Source organism: Artemia sp. Qi Xiang Cuo, chromosome 11 (assembly GCF_049724085.1).
Source record: "Artemia sp. Qi Xiang Cuo chromosome 11, ASM4972408v1, whole genome shotgun sequence".
NCBI classification, from domain to species: domain Eukaryota; kingdom Metazoa; phylum Arthropoda; class Branchiopoda; order Anostraca; family Artemiidae; genus Artemia; species Artemia sp. Qi Xiang Cuo.
Window position 1 is genome coordinate 51430354 of NC_142804.1, and position 20483 is coordinate 51450836.

The window sequence follows — 20483 nt, forward strand, 5'->3', positions numbered from 1 at the left end:
CTTAATAAAATATATCCAGTATCTCTATTTACTGCTAAATTTCAGTTCATGTATTTTTTTTTATCTCAATTACCTCTATAAATGTTTGTTGTAGGGCATTTACAGTTGATATTAAGGTTGCCTCGTCAAAAAGAACCAGATGGGTCGGATTTACGAAAATATGCGAAGGCAATGCCGAATCTTCCCACATGTTGGTGGGTCCTACCAATGTAAAACTTCCCACGTGAACACGGGACTCTGTAGACACCACTACCCAGTATAGGGTCGGTTTTATCCTTTCCTGAGTTGAAAAAATGTTCAACTTTTTGTTCAGTTTTGAAAGAAACAGAGAGATTATGTTTTTTTAAAAATTTTCCAAGTTCATCACCAAGTTTCGGGATGTATGATAAATCGATAAAAGTTTTTTCTCAATTGTCGGGGTAACTGAATCAAGGGGGACGAGCTCCCTATTTTTTTGTTTTATCTTTTTTAATCGTCTATCTATGATATTTTCAATAAGTTTGATTGGGTAACCATTGCAGAAAAGAAATTCAGAAGAAATTCAAAAAAGAAATTAATTCAGAATTTATATGATTACGGGAACAAATTTTTAAAACTCTGTCGACTAAAGAGATTATTACCCCTCTTTTCACAGAAGGAGGGTGATTGGAAGAGAAATGTAGATTTAAATCATTATGGGTCAGCTTTCTGTATATACATAATTCAAAGCTAGGAGTAGTATTTATAATGAAAACCTCCAAGAAAGGCAGCTTACCTGAATCTTCGAGTTCCATTGTGAACTGGAGATTCGAATCAAAAGAGTTCAATTGTGCCAAAAAATGTCTTAGAGAGTTTTGTCCATGATCCCAAACAGAAAGGATATCATCAACGAAACGAAACCAGATAGTGTTTTAAGTGGAAACTATTCAAAGCAGACTGTTCTATGAAATCCATGTAAAAATTTGCCAAATAAGGAGACAAGACAGTGCCCATGGATAAGCCCATTATTTGACGAACAAGGGTCATTATTGTATCAATTTCCAAAGTTTTGTAATCCGACCAAGCTGAAGTTTCCTCTAATTTTCTTTGTAAGGCCTGCTCACATTTATGGACATCGCATGAAGTGTACATAGAAACTGCATCAAAAACTAGATAAAATAGTTTTTTCTGTTGTACTTTGAGTTTTTTACTTCTCAACAAGATCTATGAAGTTTTTTATATAGGATTTCTGTGTGCTTAAAAGAGGCTTAAAAATGGTGGCTAAGAAACTTCCTATACCCGTAGCTGGAGAACTATAACATGCTACAATAGGACGTAACAGAATATCTTTCTTATGGATTTTAGGCAGATCATAAAACTTTGGGGCTGAACAACCTTTGCGGTAAAATTTTCTGTACATTTGAGGGGTAATTAGTCTAATATCTTTCAAAATTCCTAGTTCTTTTCTCAACTGCTGTGTGTATTTGTCAGTGGGATCAATTTTTATTTCTTTGTAAATATTCTTATCCATTAAAAGGGTTTTTATCCATTAAAAGGGTTACAATTTCACCTCTGAGTAGGGTTGGATTTTCGACTTCACCATGAGAGCTAAAAATAGCAGAATCCATACTCGTAATTATTTCCAATGTATTTACGTGTATTTGAACCACTGAAAATTTTGATCCTTTTGAAAGAATACTTGAATACTTGAAAGAATAGCTTTAAGAGGAAACCTTAGAGCATATGTTTTCCAAAGGAGGACCGGAACAAAATCTAGTAAGGAAAATTCAAATTTGTTGAAACTGTTGGAATTCCAGTTTTGAGAATTTTTCCGATAAACGAGTTTTTGCTAAATGGAATATGTGTCTGAAAGACCTATGTGAGATTTGCAAAATCTAGTGAAAATCTTGAGGGAACAAAATCTGATATAATAAGGATTTGAAATTTAGTATTTTATTACCAAGGACGTATCTTTTGGAACTATGGTCTTTTAAGATATGTGTTAAAGTTTTGAAACCCATTCTCTGAATAAATGGCCTTCAGATTGTGTGCCTAAATGTAGGTTGAAACCTACATTATTCTTTCTTCTTCATGGTTCGCCACTGGCTGACAAAATCCTCATATTTTCAGCTTTTTTGATTTTATTTCCCTTTCTTCAGCACTATCAGAAAAATTAGAAGAAAATGCAAAAAAAGGGGAATGAGAGAACTCCAATAATACCAAACAAAGGGGGAAGCTCAAAAATAAAACAACAAAAATAAATAAAAACCAAAATTTTAAGAATTAAAAGGAACAAAGATGATGAGTTAGAAGAGGAACAAAGGGTAACAAATTAGAAATTGAACATGCAGAATTGGAAAGGAAACTCTACAATCCAGCTTTTTCGACATTATAAAGAAGCGGACATTGAGAATTAAAACAAATTTAAGACAAAAATGAATAAAGAAGGTACCGTAAGTTCCTCCGTGAATTCTGTGTCCTTGATTTCCGGCAAGAACGAAGAGAGGAGGAAAGCGTCTAACTCATATGGACGAAGCACTTGCATATGCGGCTCAGTCATTATATACCTTTAAGAAAACATACATTTATAAGTACAATAGCATGAGAACAGCTTAAACATAGAAAAAAAGGCCCAAGAAAAAAGGCATTTATCTTGCGAGAGAGGGGAGGGGGCTTAACTCAATAACTGACTAACAAAATTGTCTTTTTTTGAATACGTTTGTTTCAATTATTATAAGTTAGCAATATATTGGATTATGACCTTTGCCATACTGCCCTCCCCTCCTTCTGAAACAAGACACTCCAACCTAGCCCTCTTAGAAAGGTATCTGTTACAACCCTTTGGATCTGTATGATGGACACTAGACACAATTAAGTAGCTTCGGACGTACAACATAACTTATATGATTGTGCATTTCAAAACAGAAATTCGAATTGTTCGAACGCACAAACACTTGAAAAAAAAAACAAAAAAAATTGATACCAGCTCTTAGGTTATTTAAAGTTCCTACGTTACAAATTGAGTTTCGCATAAGCACATCGAGTTCACATAAGGTCTTAATAATTATATGGCCTTTCAAGATCCTCAGGAGGAGGGGAGCTTCAAACCCAAAAATCTCTGTCCTCTGACAAAGCCACCATATTGAGCGTTTTTTACGTTTGAAAAAGCGAGCAAACTAGGGGCGCATTTTTCTTAACGAGAGAATATTTTTCTAATATAAAGAATCTTTTCTTCTAATTTTATAATTCTATAAAATCCCTATATTTGCGTGTGTTCTAACCCTTGAAACAATGAAAATTTTCATTCTCTTTTTAACTTTTTCTTTGGATTTTTTTTAAACTGTTTTCTAAAGTTCCTAGGTCCTCCGTTCCCTAAAAGTAACACTCGAAAGAGTCCAATATAGACCTCATCTCTCTTGATTTATTTATTTTTTTTCAAGTTTGCTTCTCATGAACTTCTGCAAAGAAGTTCTTTAATACTAATAGAATTAGAATAGTAATAGAATTAGAATAATATTAATAGAATTTAATACTAATAGAAATAGAAAAAGAACTTTATACTAATAATTATAACCTATTTTCATAAATTTTTCCAAGGTTTACAACTCAAGAATGAACGTTTGTAGGAGCTGGAAAAAACCTTCACAGAACCTAAAAAGGGCTGAATATTTATTTTGAAACGTTAACTTTACATATTATTTCAATTTACATAGTTCGGAGAAGTCAGTGTTCTAGAAAGTGGGAGGCTGGGGGTGGAAAATCCAAAACTCCTTCCCAGTCCCTAAGTTGGACTATAAAACCTTTCCTGGAAGCTTCATGCCCGTATCAAAACTAATTTATGTCAACAGATAGCCACTGTTCCACAATTTTTTTTTTTAATTCAGCAGGCCCAGAGACGGGACAAAATATTAAGCTTTTTACAATCGTTCGTAGGTTTAACTAGAATCAGCAGCGTTGTGCTAAGAGTAACTACTAACAAGACGAACATCAAGTGTCCGAAGATTAGAAAATGTGCGAGTCATGGCTTTGTTGGGTACTTGGCGACAGGCCAAGGTTGAAGATATACTAAATCTTCATTTACACAACTGAACAGTTCCGAAATTTAAACAAGAAAGGGTTAAATTTCGCATTTAATCGACGGATGCGTAAAAGCGAAAAACAATAAGCCAACATGCCCAAAAAAGTATAACAGCTCTGCTTTGGCAATGCTGGTGTTTTGGCTTCAGCTCATCCAACCAGATGGATGTTCTTCAGCTCTGAGTAGGTATAATCATTCTTTGTTAATTTGAGCTAAATATTTGTATATTTTAATCGAGACAATCTCTGTTAAACAAACATACCTCATAAAATCAAACCATCAAACATACCTCAGTACGCTCACGAGAATCACCAACTTCTGTGGCACAAAAGCTGGGTTCAGCATAATCTGCACATCACTGCGCATGCACGAGAGATAGGCCCTCATTCGCCTTTTTATATCATCTTCTCCAGTGCCAAACCACAAAGTGTTAACAGTTGGAACGGCCCAGCCAATGGAAGTGGCTCTTACATGATCTGGTTCTTTGAATTCGTTTCCTTTGCACCAAACCCATTCCTTGATAGCAATATCTGGGATTTGGTGAGCTTCGTCGGAATCTACAAAGTGAAATACGACATTTTAAATTAACTGAAAAAGTAATAACAAATTATAACTTAAGCCAATGTAGAGCCGAGCTCAATGTGTCAGCTTAACGCATAAATAACGGAGAGCAACACAAAGTAAAACAATCAACTTCGGAAAAAAAAAAAAAAAAAGATTGTTTTTGGTTATTGACGGTTGAAAAAAACAAAAAAAACACTAATATAGACAGTAAAGCCTATATTAGCATTAATTTAAATAATAATATAGTTTATGTCACTTTCTGAGCTAAACATTGCAACTGCAAACTAATTCTGTAGCTAATTCATTATAATAGCAAAAAAAAAAATTCTTTACTTCACCACGTTCACAAAATTACCATTGTTTATATTTCAAGAGTTGCTGCTACTTTTACTCCATTACAGCTTAAACTATTACTGGGATGCACTTTAAGAGGAAGCGACTGGAAAAAATCTATCAAATAGAAATTTTCTGAACGTAACCAAGAAACAATTTTGCTATTATAGTATTTAGATCAGAAGGGAGGAGGGAGATAAACAATACTGTTAGATATCAGCCTTCCCCTAGTGCCCGGATGCTAAATCCAAGGGTTTTAACAGTCTCATTCTCATCAACAGTCGATATATAGCACCAATTTGAAAAAATGCTTTCGCATATAGCCTAGTGCAACGTCCAGGCATTCGGAGGAGAGGACGGGGAGGGGGGGGGGGGGGTCTGGCATGGAGTTAAACTGGAAGCGACTGTCAAAATCAAACAAATAGAAATTTTCTGAACGTAATGGAGTAATAATTTCGTTATTGTGGTATTCAGTTAAGAAGAGTGGACAAATTGTACTATTACCATTGTTTAATTCTATTCACCACCATTCAAGTGCTACTTTTCTTAAAAGATAATATTACAAAACAAGTAAGGATACAGGCTAATTTATTATCTATCGTACCTCGGTCCTTGCGTGTATTAAATAAAAAAAACAAGTTTTTTTAACTGAAAGTAAGGAGCGACATTAAAACTTAAAACGAATAGAAATTAGTCTGTATATGAAAGGGGCTGTCTCCTCCTCAACGCCTCGCTCTTTACGCGAAAGTTTTTCATTGTTAAAACAAAATAGAGTTGTGAGAAAGTCAAACTTTAGCGTAAAGAGCGAGGCGTTGAGGAGGGGACAGCCCCTTTCATATACGGAATAATTTCTGTTTTAATGTCGCTCCTTACTTTCAGTTTAAAAAACTTGTTTTTTATTTGATTTCTGATCGTTTTTTAAATAATGCAGGGAAATTCGGCACCCCCTTCATGAAAAATTTCTCCATGGAAAGATCATCCCACGTAAACCCCTCCCTCAGCCCCCCCCCCACCAGAAAAAATCCCCCCGAAAAATATCCGTATACTTCGCAATAACCTATACTATATGTAAACAATGGGCAAAGTTCGAAACTCGCAGCCCTTACACTTGGGACTGTGGGGGGTTAAGTCATCCTTAGAGACATAGTTTTTACATTTTTCGAGTAGGCTGAACCAAATGGCTATCTCAAAATTTCAGTCAAGTGACTTTGCTAAAAAAAAAAAAAAAAAAATGAGCGTGGAAGTGGGTCTAGCTGCCCTCCAGTTTTTTGGTCACTTAAAAGGGGCACTAGAACTTTTAAGTTCCGTTTGAATGATCCCTCTCACAATATTCTATGAGCACTGGGTCGAAACGATCACCCCTGAAAAAAAACATGCATCGTGATCTTTCTTCGAGCAAAAAATGCAAATTTCCACCTTTTTGCAGATAGGAGCGTGAACCTTCTTTAATAGGGTTCTCTCATAGACTGAATGTGATGGTGTAATTTTCGTTAAAGTTAAATAAAATGCAAAATTACACATTTTTGCAGTTAGGAGTTTGAAACTTCTTTAATAGTGTTCTTTGATAAGCCGAATCTGATTTTGTGAATTTCGTTAAAGTTAATTAAAAAAATTTGCAATCAAAAAAAAATTTTATTGTTTAAAAAAAATTGAGTTGTGAGAAAGTCAAACTTTAGCGTAAACAGCGAGGCGTTGAGGAGGGGACAGCCCCTTTCATATAAGGAATAATTTCTGTTTGTTTTAAGTTTTAACGTCGTTCCTTAATTTCAATTAAAAAAAAACTTGTTTTTTTTTATTTCATTTGTGAACGTTTTTGAATTAATGCATGTTTTGATTTTGGTCAACGTGCATGAATAATTAAAACGAAATTTGTATACTAATTTTATTTTTTTGGTTAAATGGCTTTCTCGAAACTTGTTGAATTTTATTTACGAACGTTTTTATTAGAAATAAACATACGTAACTTAAGAATTAACTTACGTAACGATCTTCTATATTCATATATTTTTAATACGTATATTAGGGGGTTTGCCCCTTAGTCAATACCTTGCTCTTTAAGCTAAAGTTCAAATTTTGTTCCAATTCTTTAAAAATGACCGCTTAATCACAAAGGCCGTTAATTAGAATAAATAGCTCTTATGAAAGTACTAAAAGATCTTTTGCTTAAAGAGCGAGGCATTGACTAGAAGGTGAACCCAATCATATAGCTAATATTTTTTTGTTCGTTTTAAGTTTTGATGTTGCTCCTTACTTTCAGTTGAAAAACTAGTTTTTTTTATATATTTAATTTCTGATTTTTTTTTTTAAATAATGATGGGAAATCCGGAACCCCCTTCCTAGCAATGTCCCATCCCCCATGAAAACTTCCTTCATGAAAAGATCCTCCCATATAACCCCCGACCCCCCCCCCTTACCAGAAAAAATTCTCCCTGAAAACGTCTGTATATTTCCCAATAAGCAATACTATATGTAAACATTGGGTAAAGTTCATAACTTTCAGCCCTCCCCCTGGGGGCTTTCAGGGATTAAGTCATCCTAAAAGACATAGCTATAAGATTTTCCGACTATGCTGAGTAAAATGGCAATCTCAAAATTTGATCAGGTGACTTTAGGAAAAAAAGAGCGGGAGAGGGGGCCTATGTGCCCTCCATTTTTTTTGGTCACTTAAAAGAGGCACTAGAAATTTTAATTTAGGTTCCAATGAGTCCTCTTACGATATTCTAGGACCACTGGGTCAATACGATTACCCCTGGAAAAAAAACAAAAAAAAACACGCATCCGTGATCTTTCTTCTGGCAAAAAATGGAAAATTCCTCATTTTTGTAGATAGGAGCTTGAAACCTCTACAGTAGGGTTCTCTGATACGCTGAATACGATGGTGTGATTTTCATTAAGGTTCTATAACTTTTAGGGGGTCTTTCCGAAAATCAGCCAAATTTTCTCAGGTAACTTTTGATGGGTAACTCGCGTAACTTTCGATGGGTATGATTAAACTTGATGAAACTTATATATTTGAAATCAACATAAAAATCCGATTCTTTTGATGTATCTATTGGTATCAAAATTCCGTTTTTTAGAGTTTCAGTTACTATGGAACCGGGTGGCTCCTTACTTACAGTTCGTTACCACGAACTGTTTGAAAGAAAAATGTCAACTTATCAGAATAAGGAGAAGGAAAAAACAGTTTTAGAAACAGACTGGTCATTAACATAAAACTGAACGACAAAAGATTGAATTTATTCCATAACTACGCTATTGAAATTCCGGCTGAGAAAACGCGCACGATTTGTAAGAAAATTTTCACATTATGCATACAAATGATTTTTAGATTCAAACAAAATACAGATTTTACCTTGTAGCAATACTTTTGAAACTAAATTTTATGATTTTTTTTTACTAGCATTATTCGACAAAACATAAAAAATTGCACAGAGATGAAACCTTAACTAAGCATTGCCCAAAATGCCAGATATGAGGTGTGCATACAAGATCCACAACATATAGGCTCTTCACACTGAATCTATCACAGGCACATTTTGCCAAAAACAGAAAAGGACTTTTTATATGCTCATAAAATACGGACCCACTGGCAATTTCAGATTTATCAACAAGCAAAAAGACGCGCATGAAAAATATGTTTGCAATAAGAAATTCCACGCCGCCTGTCGCCGCCGCGCCACATGTTGTTTTCTTTTTTAAGAATTTGATCATATATAAATCTTGAAGGTGATAGAATAATTTTTTGGACTAACCAAATCAAGGCTTTAAACCTTTCATACTGCATATGTACAATATCAACATATTACCTTAACATGGTTGTACTAAGAGGAGGGCGGAATAAGTTTAATCTTAAATGCTATAGGTATTTTGACCTCCCATATGATAATACAGGCCACCAAATTGTCTTCAAAAAGAGGGCTTTGGCTTAAAATAAAACTGGGCACAAGCCTCGAATTACAAAAAGGACCAAGAAAATACACAGTTAATGATTAAATTCTACATAGAAAAAACACTTTGCTCATACCCAATATATCTCTGACTATAAACGCAAGCTTGATGGCTCTGCTATTCACAATAACTTAAACCAATCATTTTTTGGATTTTCAAAGTTAATAAGCCAGCGAATATAAGAAAAAAGATTAGGATATCCAGTGGCCTACCTCCGATAAAGCATTTTATAGATAGGAGTAGTAGCAGTGGTGGTAAACACATCGAGTCTTTTGATTAGTTCAACATTTCCCTCAACATGCCCTGAAAGTTATAACTTAACAAACTAAGCAGTTCCTGAGACATTGCTGATACGCCCCTTTGACGACCTACATGCAAAGAGGCCTTCTACACACCTCTTTTTTTTCCTTTTCTCTAAAGCATTGTTGAACCAAACACATTCCAAATTTTGTATTCACATGGAATTGCCCACGAAAGCCGAAACTTTCCACCAGGTGAAATATTTCCACATTCTATGAGCAGAGGCGTCATTGGCCGAAATATTTGAGAGGGGGAGGTAGGGAATGGATTTAACCGACTGGCTGGTCATTTTTAACAAACCGAGTTGGGTAAAATTGCTATTAAAATTACCTTTTTTTACCAACTGAGACTGGCCTTCTTTAATTGATTTTAAATCATTAATTTCCATCAGCTCGTTTACCTAATACAAAGAAATAGTTGGTAAGGCGGGGGGATACAATGTTCATAGCATATAATTTTCCTTTTTAAGAGGGGAGCTGTGCATTTGGGGAATTTTGAAGGAAAAAAATATTTTTGAAAAAAAAAACATTAAACAAAAACAAAAAACATTAAACGGAATTTGAGAAAAACGCTAGCATTTTTAGATGCTGCATTTATTTGTCAGTATTGTTTATAACTAGAAGTTCTTCTAAAGAACTATACATCGAGGTGTACGACATAGATGCATTTTAACACAAAAACTTCGCCTAAAAACATCAATTTCAGTACCCAATCCAAATGTGAAACAAATAAGACTTTAGAATACTTTAACTTAATAATATTTTTTACATTTACAGTCCAGCATTTGAAATAATAAAAAAAAAAAAATTGCAAACAAAGTGATGCTTCAAATAATAAGCCAGGCAAATTGAAATAAAAGTGTTTATATGATTTGTCGACAAAAGGTGAAATTCAAAAGCGTCAAGTTGTTAGAGACAGGAATACAAATCAGTATAAATAGGTGCATTTTGGATTATGATTTATTGACCAAGATTAAGTATTTTGAAGATAAAACCTGTTTTTTCATGAATTGCAACATCATCTTTATCATCCAGATTACGATAAAGCTGAAAAGATTGAAAATAATTTTTGATTTGTCACTGAAAATGGTCAAGACGAAAGGCTATCGTACAACCTATTTTTATAAGTGCAGGAACATTTTGATACAATTAGAAAACGTGAGTTTGGTTTATAAATTTAATCGTAAAACCTTTATTGTCGACATAGTTTCAACGCTCTAATACATAAAAATAAAATATAGTCCCATTTCATAACATAAGTTCCATACATATACGCAGGAATCTAATCAAGGGGGGGGGGGGGCAGGTTTGAAAACAGAAAAAATTGGCAAATTATGAGTAATAGAAGACATTACTAGAAACCGCGCGAATCAAAATTAAAGGGGGGCGGGTGGATTTTGGGTCTAAATACCACCCTAACTGTAAACGTCTAAACAGATTCTTTGAGCTGCAATTCCATTGATCCCTTAAAAAATAATTTAAGCGAGGGGCCGAGCATATATCGCTCGGTGCGCACTAGAAGTGGGGATGCAGGTCCAGAAAGCTGAGAGGTGCAAAATGTGTAAAAACCATGGACAACACCTAGAACTTAGAACTTTACCAAATACATACATATAGATTATAAAACGATATATTACATAAAAGGAATATATTAAGGATTATAAAAAGCTTAAAATTTCTAAGTTTGGCCCGTTATACTTTTTGTCAAAGTCTTGTTTCTTTTCTTTCCTTTGTTGGTTTTCCTGTCTCTCTGTCGTTAGCTTACTATGAACACCATTAAATCTCTAGATAAATTTCTTTGAGATTATAAATCTCAATAAATCTCTAGACAAAGTTCTAAAATCTTTAGTTTCGAAATTTGATGAGACACCTGAAACCAAGTAAAAAAAACTACATAATACTTCGAAAGAGTGGAAATAATCCGAGAGAAAAAACACCAAGCCACAAATTCTCTTTTAACAAAATGCAAATAGTATATTTATTCTTATTTTGATAATAGGTGACAAAAATAAGCCTAACTACTATGCTAAGACCATCTGTGAAAAACTTTCCGGGCAGCTGCAATTTTCCCTAGTTTAGGGAATACCCGTTTGTCAAGACATTAACTATAGTAATTCACTGGCATTGGGCTGACATTTATCAGGAAACCGACCAATAATAATTTTCCACGTACATAGATATTAAACTAGAGATTTTATACTGACATTAATACCCAAGATGTAATAATTTTTCTTAATAAAATATAAGGAAGCTAAGGACTTCAGGTTCAAAATAAATGTTTATGCAGTAAGCTAACTTGCAGCCTGTACTTGTTTTTTTTTAGTGCCGCAACCCCATCCCCTAAAATAGGTCAAAAATGAAGTCAGCTACCCCCCCCCTCCGCCTACAATAAATAACAAGGTCAGTCTAATTATAACAGTGGAGCCAAATTTTCTCATTATCTATTGCTGCGCACCTTTACATCTTTCTAAACTTTTATCTTTACATTTACATTGGACTGAAAAACTATAATCAATCATTTTTGCTAAAACGACAAAACACGATTTTTATTACCTATAACGACCCTTCTTCTATGGGGTTGCGACCCCATTCCCTCCAAAGTTGTAGAAGCGATGGCTTGGATTTTTCTTGTTGAAACATTGTTGAAAAGTAATATAAAGCTAAACATAAGTCCTGATCACTTTGAGTTAAAACAAGGACGAATTTAAGGCTCGATCTTACTCCCTACTCTCTTAAAGCAACCCGTCAGCACTATCTTAAATTAGGAAGTATTTCGTATTACAGCAATATAGGCTGTAAAACTAAAAAAAAAATCAACGTCGGAAGTGTTTCAAAAGTATGTGAACAACGTCCAGCAGCCCTAAACTTTGTCTTGCACCTTTGCGAAACTCTCTTCTCCAGTCCTAAAATCCTTAAACTAACTTACAAGGACGAAAAAGAAGGCAAAGATAAATGTTCAAGTTCTTTATCTAAGTAAAAACTTTGGCGCTACCAAATTAGAAGATACAATTAGGAAATGCGAAAAGGAGACTTCAATGTAAGTATACGTCTAAACAAAACAGAAGTTTTAGGTTTAAAACTCAATATTTAGCTCTTGATGGACCTTCTATGCGCTTCTCGATGAACCTATCCAGCAAAATAATTTAAAAATATAATAGAAGTCAAAACAATGCGCAGTTTAAAGAACGGGGATAAAACGTTCAAGTCCACCATCTTTAAAAAAATATCGTCACGTTTCTCAAAAAAAAAAGAAAAAAAAAGCCTTAGAATCATGTTAATTATTGCAATAATGACAATAAAAAACGGCAAACTGCCGTCATATAATTTACGAGATGCAAAAATGCTCTTATCTTCTGACACAAAAAACGGTTATACACTTCCACAAATTCTTTTATGGCCATATTGCTGATAGCAGAAAACAAATACTAACTGACAATGAAACATAGAACAAAATGACATAATTTTTTCTCCCCCTCCAAGAGGTTAATCTGTCAAAATCGTTTACTGTTGTCTTTAAAACCAAGGTTGGAAAGGAATAAGGAGCTGCACTAGACACACACGAAGGGAGGGGCCTTTGGATCCCCACCTACATCAAATATCCATATTATTACGAATATAAAACATTTTCCTAAATTGCTCTTGCACTTTCTCTATTTTTTGGGGTACGAGAAGCATTTTAACAAAGTTTCAGCAAAACTGACAAATAAAAGGTCGACACCCAGCGACCCTGGCAAAACTGAAACATAAAAGGCTTGGCTTGGGAATTCTAGTTCTATAACAGTCCTTGTCTACTAATAAAATCATAGTCAACATCTTCATTTCAAAGCTGACACTTTCTTAAAGATTATTTTTTATTTCAGGATGGATGAAGCAACTAAAACATACTTTGCAAGAAGATTTCTAATACTAAGCTTCAGCATAGGAATTATCCTTATCCTAGTAGATAACAGCGAAGAAGTAACCATTGTTGGGGGAGTCCTGGTAATAAGCGGGTTAATTCTCAATACTTGGCTTTGCTTAATGCGAAGAAGACCTAGGCCAAGAGAAGACATACCAACAATTATAAGAAGACTACGTTCTGAAATGAATCAAGATGGTTCAAATAACCAGCAGTCACGAGAGCCCCCACCATCATATGAAACGTGTGTAAAAGAACCCCCTCCACCGTCTTATTCCGAATTATATTATTCTGAGTATATATAAGTATTTTTGTAAAACAAAATAGAACTTTTGTAACGCACAAAAAATGACATGAAATGATCGTTTCTGGTGAAAAATAAGGAGAGATCCCTACAACTCCGTGCGCCTCCACCTCAGAAAGGGAATTTTTAAGCTATTTATACAAGCCTATCCATTTAGACGTTCGATATACGGTTGATACGTTATCATTTTTTTACTTAAAAAAATAAAAATTTAACAGTACGTTTCTCATTCTTCAAAGTTTAATCTAGTAGTTTCTAATGTTGCTTCATTGGGAGGGGGCAAGAGATGTTTTGTAGGACTGGTGCCTCTTTGCCTAAGGTTATCCTTCCCTTTCCAATGAAAATAGTGCATCAAGATCAGATTTCCCCCAAACTCTCACCATAACGGGTTAAAATCTACTAAAAGGTAACTAAAGTAGACATTATAAATTTTACTTTTAGCACCTTAGTCATCCAGGAGGGTAAAAGAACAAACAATAAGAGAATAATTGAAACCAGTATGAAGACGCGGGGGGGGGGGCATGGTGGAATCCCCACAGGAGATAGTCCAAAAATCCCCCTAAAACATTCAAGAGCAGTCAGCAAAAAAAAAGTAGTGTTTTTCGTGAACCCCAGCCCTCTCCAAAAAGAAATCAGCACGTGTGCAACTAGTGAGTAACTGATCGAATAACTAATTGCCGATAAACTTAAAACAAAGTTTTGAAAAACTGGAGCCGGCTCTTTCTACAAAAGAATGAAGTTGAATATTTTGGCAGTATACAATTATAATTTGGCGGTGAATTCTGTAATTATTTTTTAATCTGACGATTAATTAACAATTAATTATTTTACAATTTAATTATTCGTCAGAAGAGAACTTTTGATGATATTGGTCACCCTATCTATCCGCAGAGAGCAAAAATATCAACAAAACATCTTCTTTTTTTGCTCAGCAACAAAAATATCGGAATCTATCTTTTTACTATGAATTCGAAATTGCAATCAGAAAATTTCTCTTCCCTCATAAATTTTGTGACAAAAATTTGTGCACTTGATTTTAGTAATACAGCAGGGCACGCGAAATTCAGAAAAAAATGACTATTTACAAAAACAAAACTCTAAGAGAGCTAGTGACTTGTGAAATGGCCTAGTCCTGTTCACTAGTCACCTACATAGAAAAAACACTTTGCTCATACCAAATATATCTCTGACTATAAACGCAAGCTTGATGGCTCTGCTATCCACAATAACTTAAACCAATCATTTTTTGGATTTTCAAAGTTAATAAGCCAGCGAATATAAGAAAAAAGATTAGGATATCCAGTGGCCTACCTCCGATAAAGCATTTTATAGATAGGAGTAGTAGCATTAGATAGGAGTAGTAAATTATTTTACAATTTAATTATTCGTCAGAAGAGAACTTTTGATGATATTGGTCACCCTATCTATCCGCAGAGAGCAAAAATATCAACAAAACATCTTCTTTTTTTGCTCAGCAACAAAAATATCGGAATCTATCTTTTTACTATGAATTCAAAATTGCAATCAGAAAATTTCTCTTCCCTCATAAATTTTGTGACAAAAATTCGTGCACTTGATTTTAGTAATACAGCAGGGCACGCGAAATTCAGAAAAAAAATGACTATTTACAAAAACAAAACTCTAAGAGAGCTAGTGACTTGTGAAATGGCCTAGTCCTGTTCACTAGTCACCTGTCCTGTTAACCTGTCCACAAGTATTCCCTTCATTTTGTTTAGCCTGAAGATTTATTGAACATTACGGGGCTTCCTAAGTACCTAAGTTTAGGTAGCCTCAGAAAAACCTCTTTATAAGAAAGGTAACGATAAAAAATGTAGTAGTCTTAAGGGCAGTATCTTGATTTCAGCAGGAGGTAAATTACTAAGCATGATGATATTGTCACATTTGGATTAATAATTAATAATTATCAGTCTTCAATCCTGAATTTTAGGAGATTATGTGAAGATATTTGATTCAACTGATAGAAAAGCTATAGTACAGGTCTGAATATACAGTCAGTATAAGCTATAGTCAGGTCAAGAAAGCTATAGTCAGCTATATCATGATATATCTCATAAGTAAGTTAAAGTGATTAGTGGCATGCACGATAACAGTATTGCAGCGGATAAGGTAGAAAGCAAGGTTAGTAGTTGATTGGGGCTAAATCATGAGCTAATCAAGGTGGGTTTTTTATCCTTTATATGAGCATTATTCTGATTGGATTTTGTTCTAAAAAGAATAAAAAAGCCTTTGGGAGAGCAATTAAATGGAAAAACAAAATGTCCTGGGCCTAGATTACCTAGGTGACTTGATTGTCTTACGTAAATATGTTAGCGACAGAACTTTATCATTGGATATTTGAACAATTCAGTGATTGTGCCTTATCTGCATTTTATATGAATTAATTTGATGGATTTTGTCCTAAAGAAGACGACAAAGGCTATGCAAAAACTATGATTTTAGATGAGAATATAAAATTTGACCGGATGATTTGGTCGTTATAAATAAAATGTTAGCAAATGAATGAATTTTTTAGGTCTTTGGAATCCAGGGTACGAGAATGAGTTTGAAAATGAAAGTTAAGAAGAATCAACTCATTTAATTTAGGAATGAAATTAAGGTGAAAAAATTAATACCTAGGTGGTATTTTTGGCAAGGGTGGTAGAGCAGTGAAGATAAAAAAGAAAGAATGACAAAGGTAGATGTTTTGCAGTACATAATATACATAGAGGGTTTGCCCGGAAAGTAATAAGGCTGATTTTCTTGCGCCACGATTGTACTTCGGAGCATGCGCGCGCTGACTGGATTTGGTAGAGGGCGTTCCTGGCTAACGAACGAGCGGTTGTTCAGTTGTCTCTGAGCACTTGAAGAGTCAGGACAGGCATTTTTGCGTGATTAAATTATGGTACGCGATTAAATTATGTGTGAAACTCGGTAAATCTGCGACAGATGCATTTGATATGATCAAGCAGGCTTACCCAGATGTTGCTTTAGCAAGAAGTGGTGTGTTTCGGTGGCACTAGGCCTTTTTGGGGCCGGGTAGAGGTCTCCGGAACAACGTGCTGGAACACCTTCGACAAATACCGACAATGTGACTCATGTATGCAAAGTTTTGAACTGAGGCCATCAACTAAGTATTAATTAATTGCCCAAATGTTAAATTTACCAAAATCTGTTGTTCATGACATTGTGACGGTGCATTTGAATATGCACAAGGTGTGCGATGGTCCCAAAAATACTCACTGACAACCAGGCGTCAGTATGCCAAGAAAATTCGAACATGTGTGAAAGTGAATTTTTCAATAACGTAGTCACAGGTGACGAGCCCTGGATCATTGAGTATGATCCTAAGACAAAGAGGCAATCTTCCGAGTGGCACACGTTGGCGTCTCCTCGCCCCCAAAAAAGGCAAGGAGCAAATCCAAAGTGAAAACGATTGTCTTTTTTGACACCAAAGGCATCGTCCACCATGAATTTGTTCCTCCTGGACAAAACGTCAACGTCAAGTTTTATGTGGAAGTGCTCAAGAGACTCAAATGAAGGGTCAATCAGGTCCAACAAGACATCGCGGCCGACTGGAGGTTGCACCACGGCAACGCCCGGCTCACACCGCCTTTCTTGTGAAGGCCGGTATCCCGACGCTTCTGCAGCCGCCCTACAGCCCAGATGTGCCCCCCCCCTCGGACTTTTTTTGCTCCTCACTTGAAAAGCCCAATGAAAGGCAAGCATCTTGAGGCGACAGAGGGGATCTAAGCAGCATGCACCACGGCTCTCAAGGCTATTCCGGAGAATACATACAGTGACGCCTTCAATGCTTGGAAATCGTGCTGGCAGCGCTGCATTTGCGCAGTAAGAGCCTATTTTGGAAATTTAAAAAAAATTGAAACAATTGGCTAAATAAAAGTTTTTAAATCAACTCAGTCCTATTACTTTCCGAATAAACCCTATATAATTTGCCCTCCCCAAAAGGCTACTCATTTTTTTTCTCTTTACATGAGGACTTCAGAAATAAAGGCATGGAAAAGACTCATTCAACATGTTAGGGGACTTTGGGATATCAAATAGCAAATTTTCAGAAAAGCATCAGACATACCCTTTGATTTTGGACAAGACGATATGCCTTTTTTGGCAATAAATAATTCACCTTTTTTCTCTTTGTCCTGGTTTGCCAAAAATGTGTGGTGATACAAATTAAAAAGTATTCCATAGATATTTTGGCGAAGGGGACGGTAGAACTTGTGGATATTTGGAAGCTCTCGGCTGGCTTCATCTTCGAGCAAGGTCGGAAGACAAATTTCACCCTGTAAAGATAAGAATAAGTTAAAAAAAATATCGAAACATCCCTAAAGTTGGGGAGAAACATAACATAACAAGAAATCATTCACTATTTAAAAACGAATCAAATTTTTCGATAGACTAAGAATTGTCTTCTTATCTGTAAATTAAGCGTTGAAAAATAATGAAAACATTATCTATATTATATAAAAGAAGACAGGTGATAATTTAAAAAAAAATCAAGTTCCGTAAAGTGCAAGTTACACTTCAGCATGAAACGGGACGGGGCGAAAGCCCCCATATCTTTAGGATAAAATACGTTTGGTTTGACTTTCAAGGATGTTCTCTATTTAAATGTATATAAAAAAAAACTTCCGAGCGCATTTACTTTATGTAGATTTTCTACCTTAATGATTTAGTTTAAGATCTTCTTATAAAAACTTCTTCAGTTATTTAAAAAATGGCGCAGAGGGTCTTCCAACCCCACAACTCCTTACACTTAGTAGTGGAACGAGGCACATTTTCAAAAGTCTTGAATTTAGCACCGTAAATGTTTAAAACCTAAAGACTAACGAAACGGTAAATATAGAATGCTATAATACAACCATATTTTTGGTAAATTCAATTTTTCCAACCAGGGTGGATAATGTTCATCAGCTTTCCACTGTCAACAAATGTATCGTTATGTATCCTCAACTATTACAGTACATCTTAAATAGCATATGTTCTTAACGTGTTGAAAAATAAATTAATTTAATTTATGATATAATGAGACACCTCGTTAATCATTTTTTTTTATTTCTAAAAATTAATTGGCATTTTGTTTAATTTAGGTTTGCTTTGAATATAGCTTTAGAAATCAAATACACCATTGCATGGCAGCTTCTGTCTAAAACAGACACATTATTTATATGTTGATATATCGCACTATTTGAGCTCGCATAGTGGATTTAAGGTATAGTCATGGAAAACTGCATTTATTATGGCGGGATAAATTGTACTAGAGCTCCAAAATCGTATTAGAACAAGAGATCCTCTAATATTCTACCCCTATTGGTTTAATACAAACATACCAGACCCCCCCCCCCCGAAAGCTCATATAGAACTCAGCACTACTGTACGGTAGAATTCCCCCTGTCAGTGGTGGCTTTCAAGCTATCAATTCAATTCAATTCATACTTTTTATTTCCTCCGAACACGAAGAGTAAAAATTTAAAAAAAAATAATAACCGCTAATCAACAGGCCATAAAATTCTTTTAAGCTATATAACAACAAGTACGCAAAGGCCTTCAATCAAACTTACCACACAAATTAACACTTCATTCAATAAATAATAAATTAACACTTAAAATTAACACTTCGCAAATTGACACTTCATTCAATAATTAATAAAAAAAATAAAAAAAATAGAATTAATTAAGCTTCGTGCGCAGCTTTATATAAATTATGAGAAAAGAAGTAATTTGGATAAAAATTTCTTTTGCTTTTTCTCCAAAACATCAACAGGGTTTTTTATTTCATATGTATTCATTAAAAAAGTATTTGATTCAGATTTAGAAAAGCGGCAAACGAACTTAGCAAAATTAAAAAATGTGGTTATTACGTGCGCAATATTATCGCCTGTTGTAATCGCTAATTTGGGTTATGTTTAGGGACAAAATGCACCACCAGTGATGGTAAATTTTGTCCTGCCGTGTGCCGTGTGGTGGTCCACCACACGGCAGTATAAGCTGGGGGAATTTTCTTCCAAATTCTTGTCCAAAAGGAAGACAAAACTTAATCAGAGAATTTATTGTATAAAGTTAATAATTTTCTGCTTTCTTACTTCCTCAGACAGAGGAAACCCAAAGCACTTCGAAAATCCACACAGTAAACATTAGACTTCAAGAGTTCCAATAATTTATCCCTTCTCCCCCCCCCCCGAATAAAATTTTAAATACTTAACAGTAATTTTAAGAAATAATTAGACAAACTTCAACGGCACAACGCCACAGCCAACCTCGGGAGTAGAGTTGTTGTCGTTCATATCTACCTTTTGACTGATAAAAATAGGCGTGAATGTAAAAAAAAAATTCGAGGGGAAAGGGGAAGGGGTATTTGCCCAAACACTACGCAAAATACAAATTTATGTGAGAACTGTAAGGCACCATAGGGGAAATCTTAAATATTATTAGCATCTGGGGACAGGATCTCCCAAGCCTCTCCCTTGTTTAAGGACCTGTATAAAAGGTCACTAGTTAGAGCTATATTTTCTTTTATTTAGGTTTCAATTTTCTTTCATTTCATCACCGATATACTACCATCTTTATATTTAGACTCGTTCATAATAACTCAAAGATGGCCTACATTGTGTGTAGTGGCTCGCTCAGAGAAATTACAAAATAACAGACAATTCACATACCCTCGTAAGAAGGTGGTAGACATAAGGTGACATAAGGCCACGCGCATGTCTGCTGCTTGCCATTCTGATAACTTCCTTTGACACCGGGGGCAGTGAAGAAATATCAGTCTTAGGGGAGGTTGCACGAGCCTTATCACCGACCTTCTCTTGCCCAGGTGCTTTGGGTCTTGAATCTCCGACAGCTCCAACTTGAAAAAAACAACAACATTCTTTTGCGTTCAAGCCATTGATTATATAGATGTACAAAGAAAACATGCGTTAAGACCACAGAGTAGACAAGTCTGAACAAAAAAAGAAGGGAATCGCACAAAAAAATTAAGGAGAGCTTAAAATGAATGGAGAAAAAAAAATACCTATTAGTTGTTTTTTTTTGGATCAATAGTAAGTGACCAAACCTTGCAACACAGTCTATAGCAAAACATTTACC

At 35.0% G+C, this 20483-nt stretch overlaps 1 protein-coding gene across 3 annotated transcripts in view; it reads right to left on the reverse strand.

The window, feature by feature from the left end:
• Positions 1–20483, reverse strand: part of LOC148947112 (constitutive coactivator of PPAR-gamma-like protein 1 homolog) — a 124447-nt gene that overhangs the window by 33105 nt on the left and 70859 nt on the right. For 2 of the 3 annotated variants that reach the window (XM_089096874.1, XM_089096875.1), the window contains exons 8-11: positions 20057–20244; positions 17473–17680; positions 4326–4593; positions 2411–2525 (exon numbers count right to left, since the gene is read on the reverse strand). In XM_089096874.1, the coding sequence (XP_088953000.1) occupies positions 2411–2525; positions 4326–4593; positions 17473–17680; positions 20057–20244 (779 nt within the window). The remainder of the gene's footprint in view (positions 1–2410; positions 2526–4325; positions 4594–17472; positions 17681–20056; positions 20245–20483) is intronic. The other variant, XM_089096876.1, reaches the window with a different exon arrangement.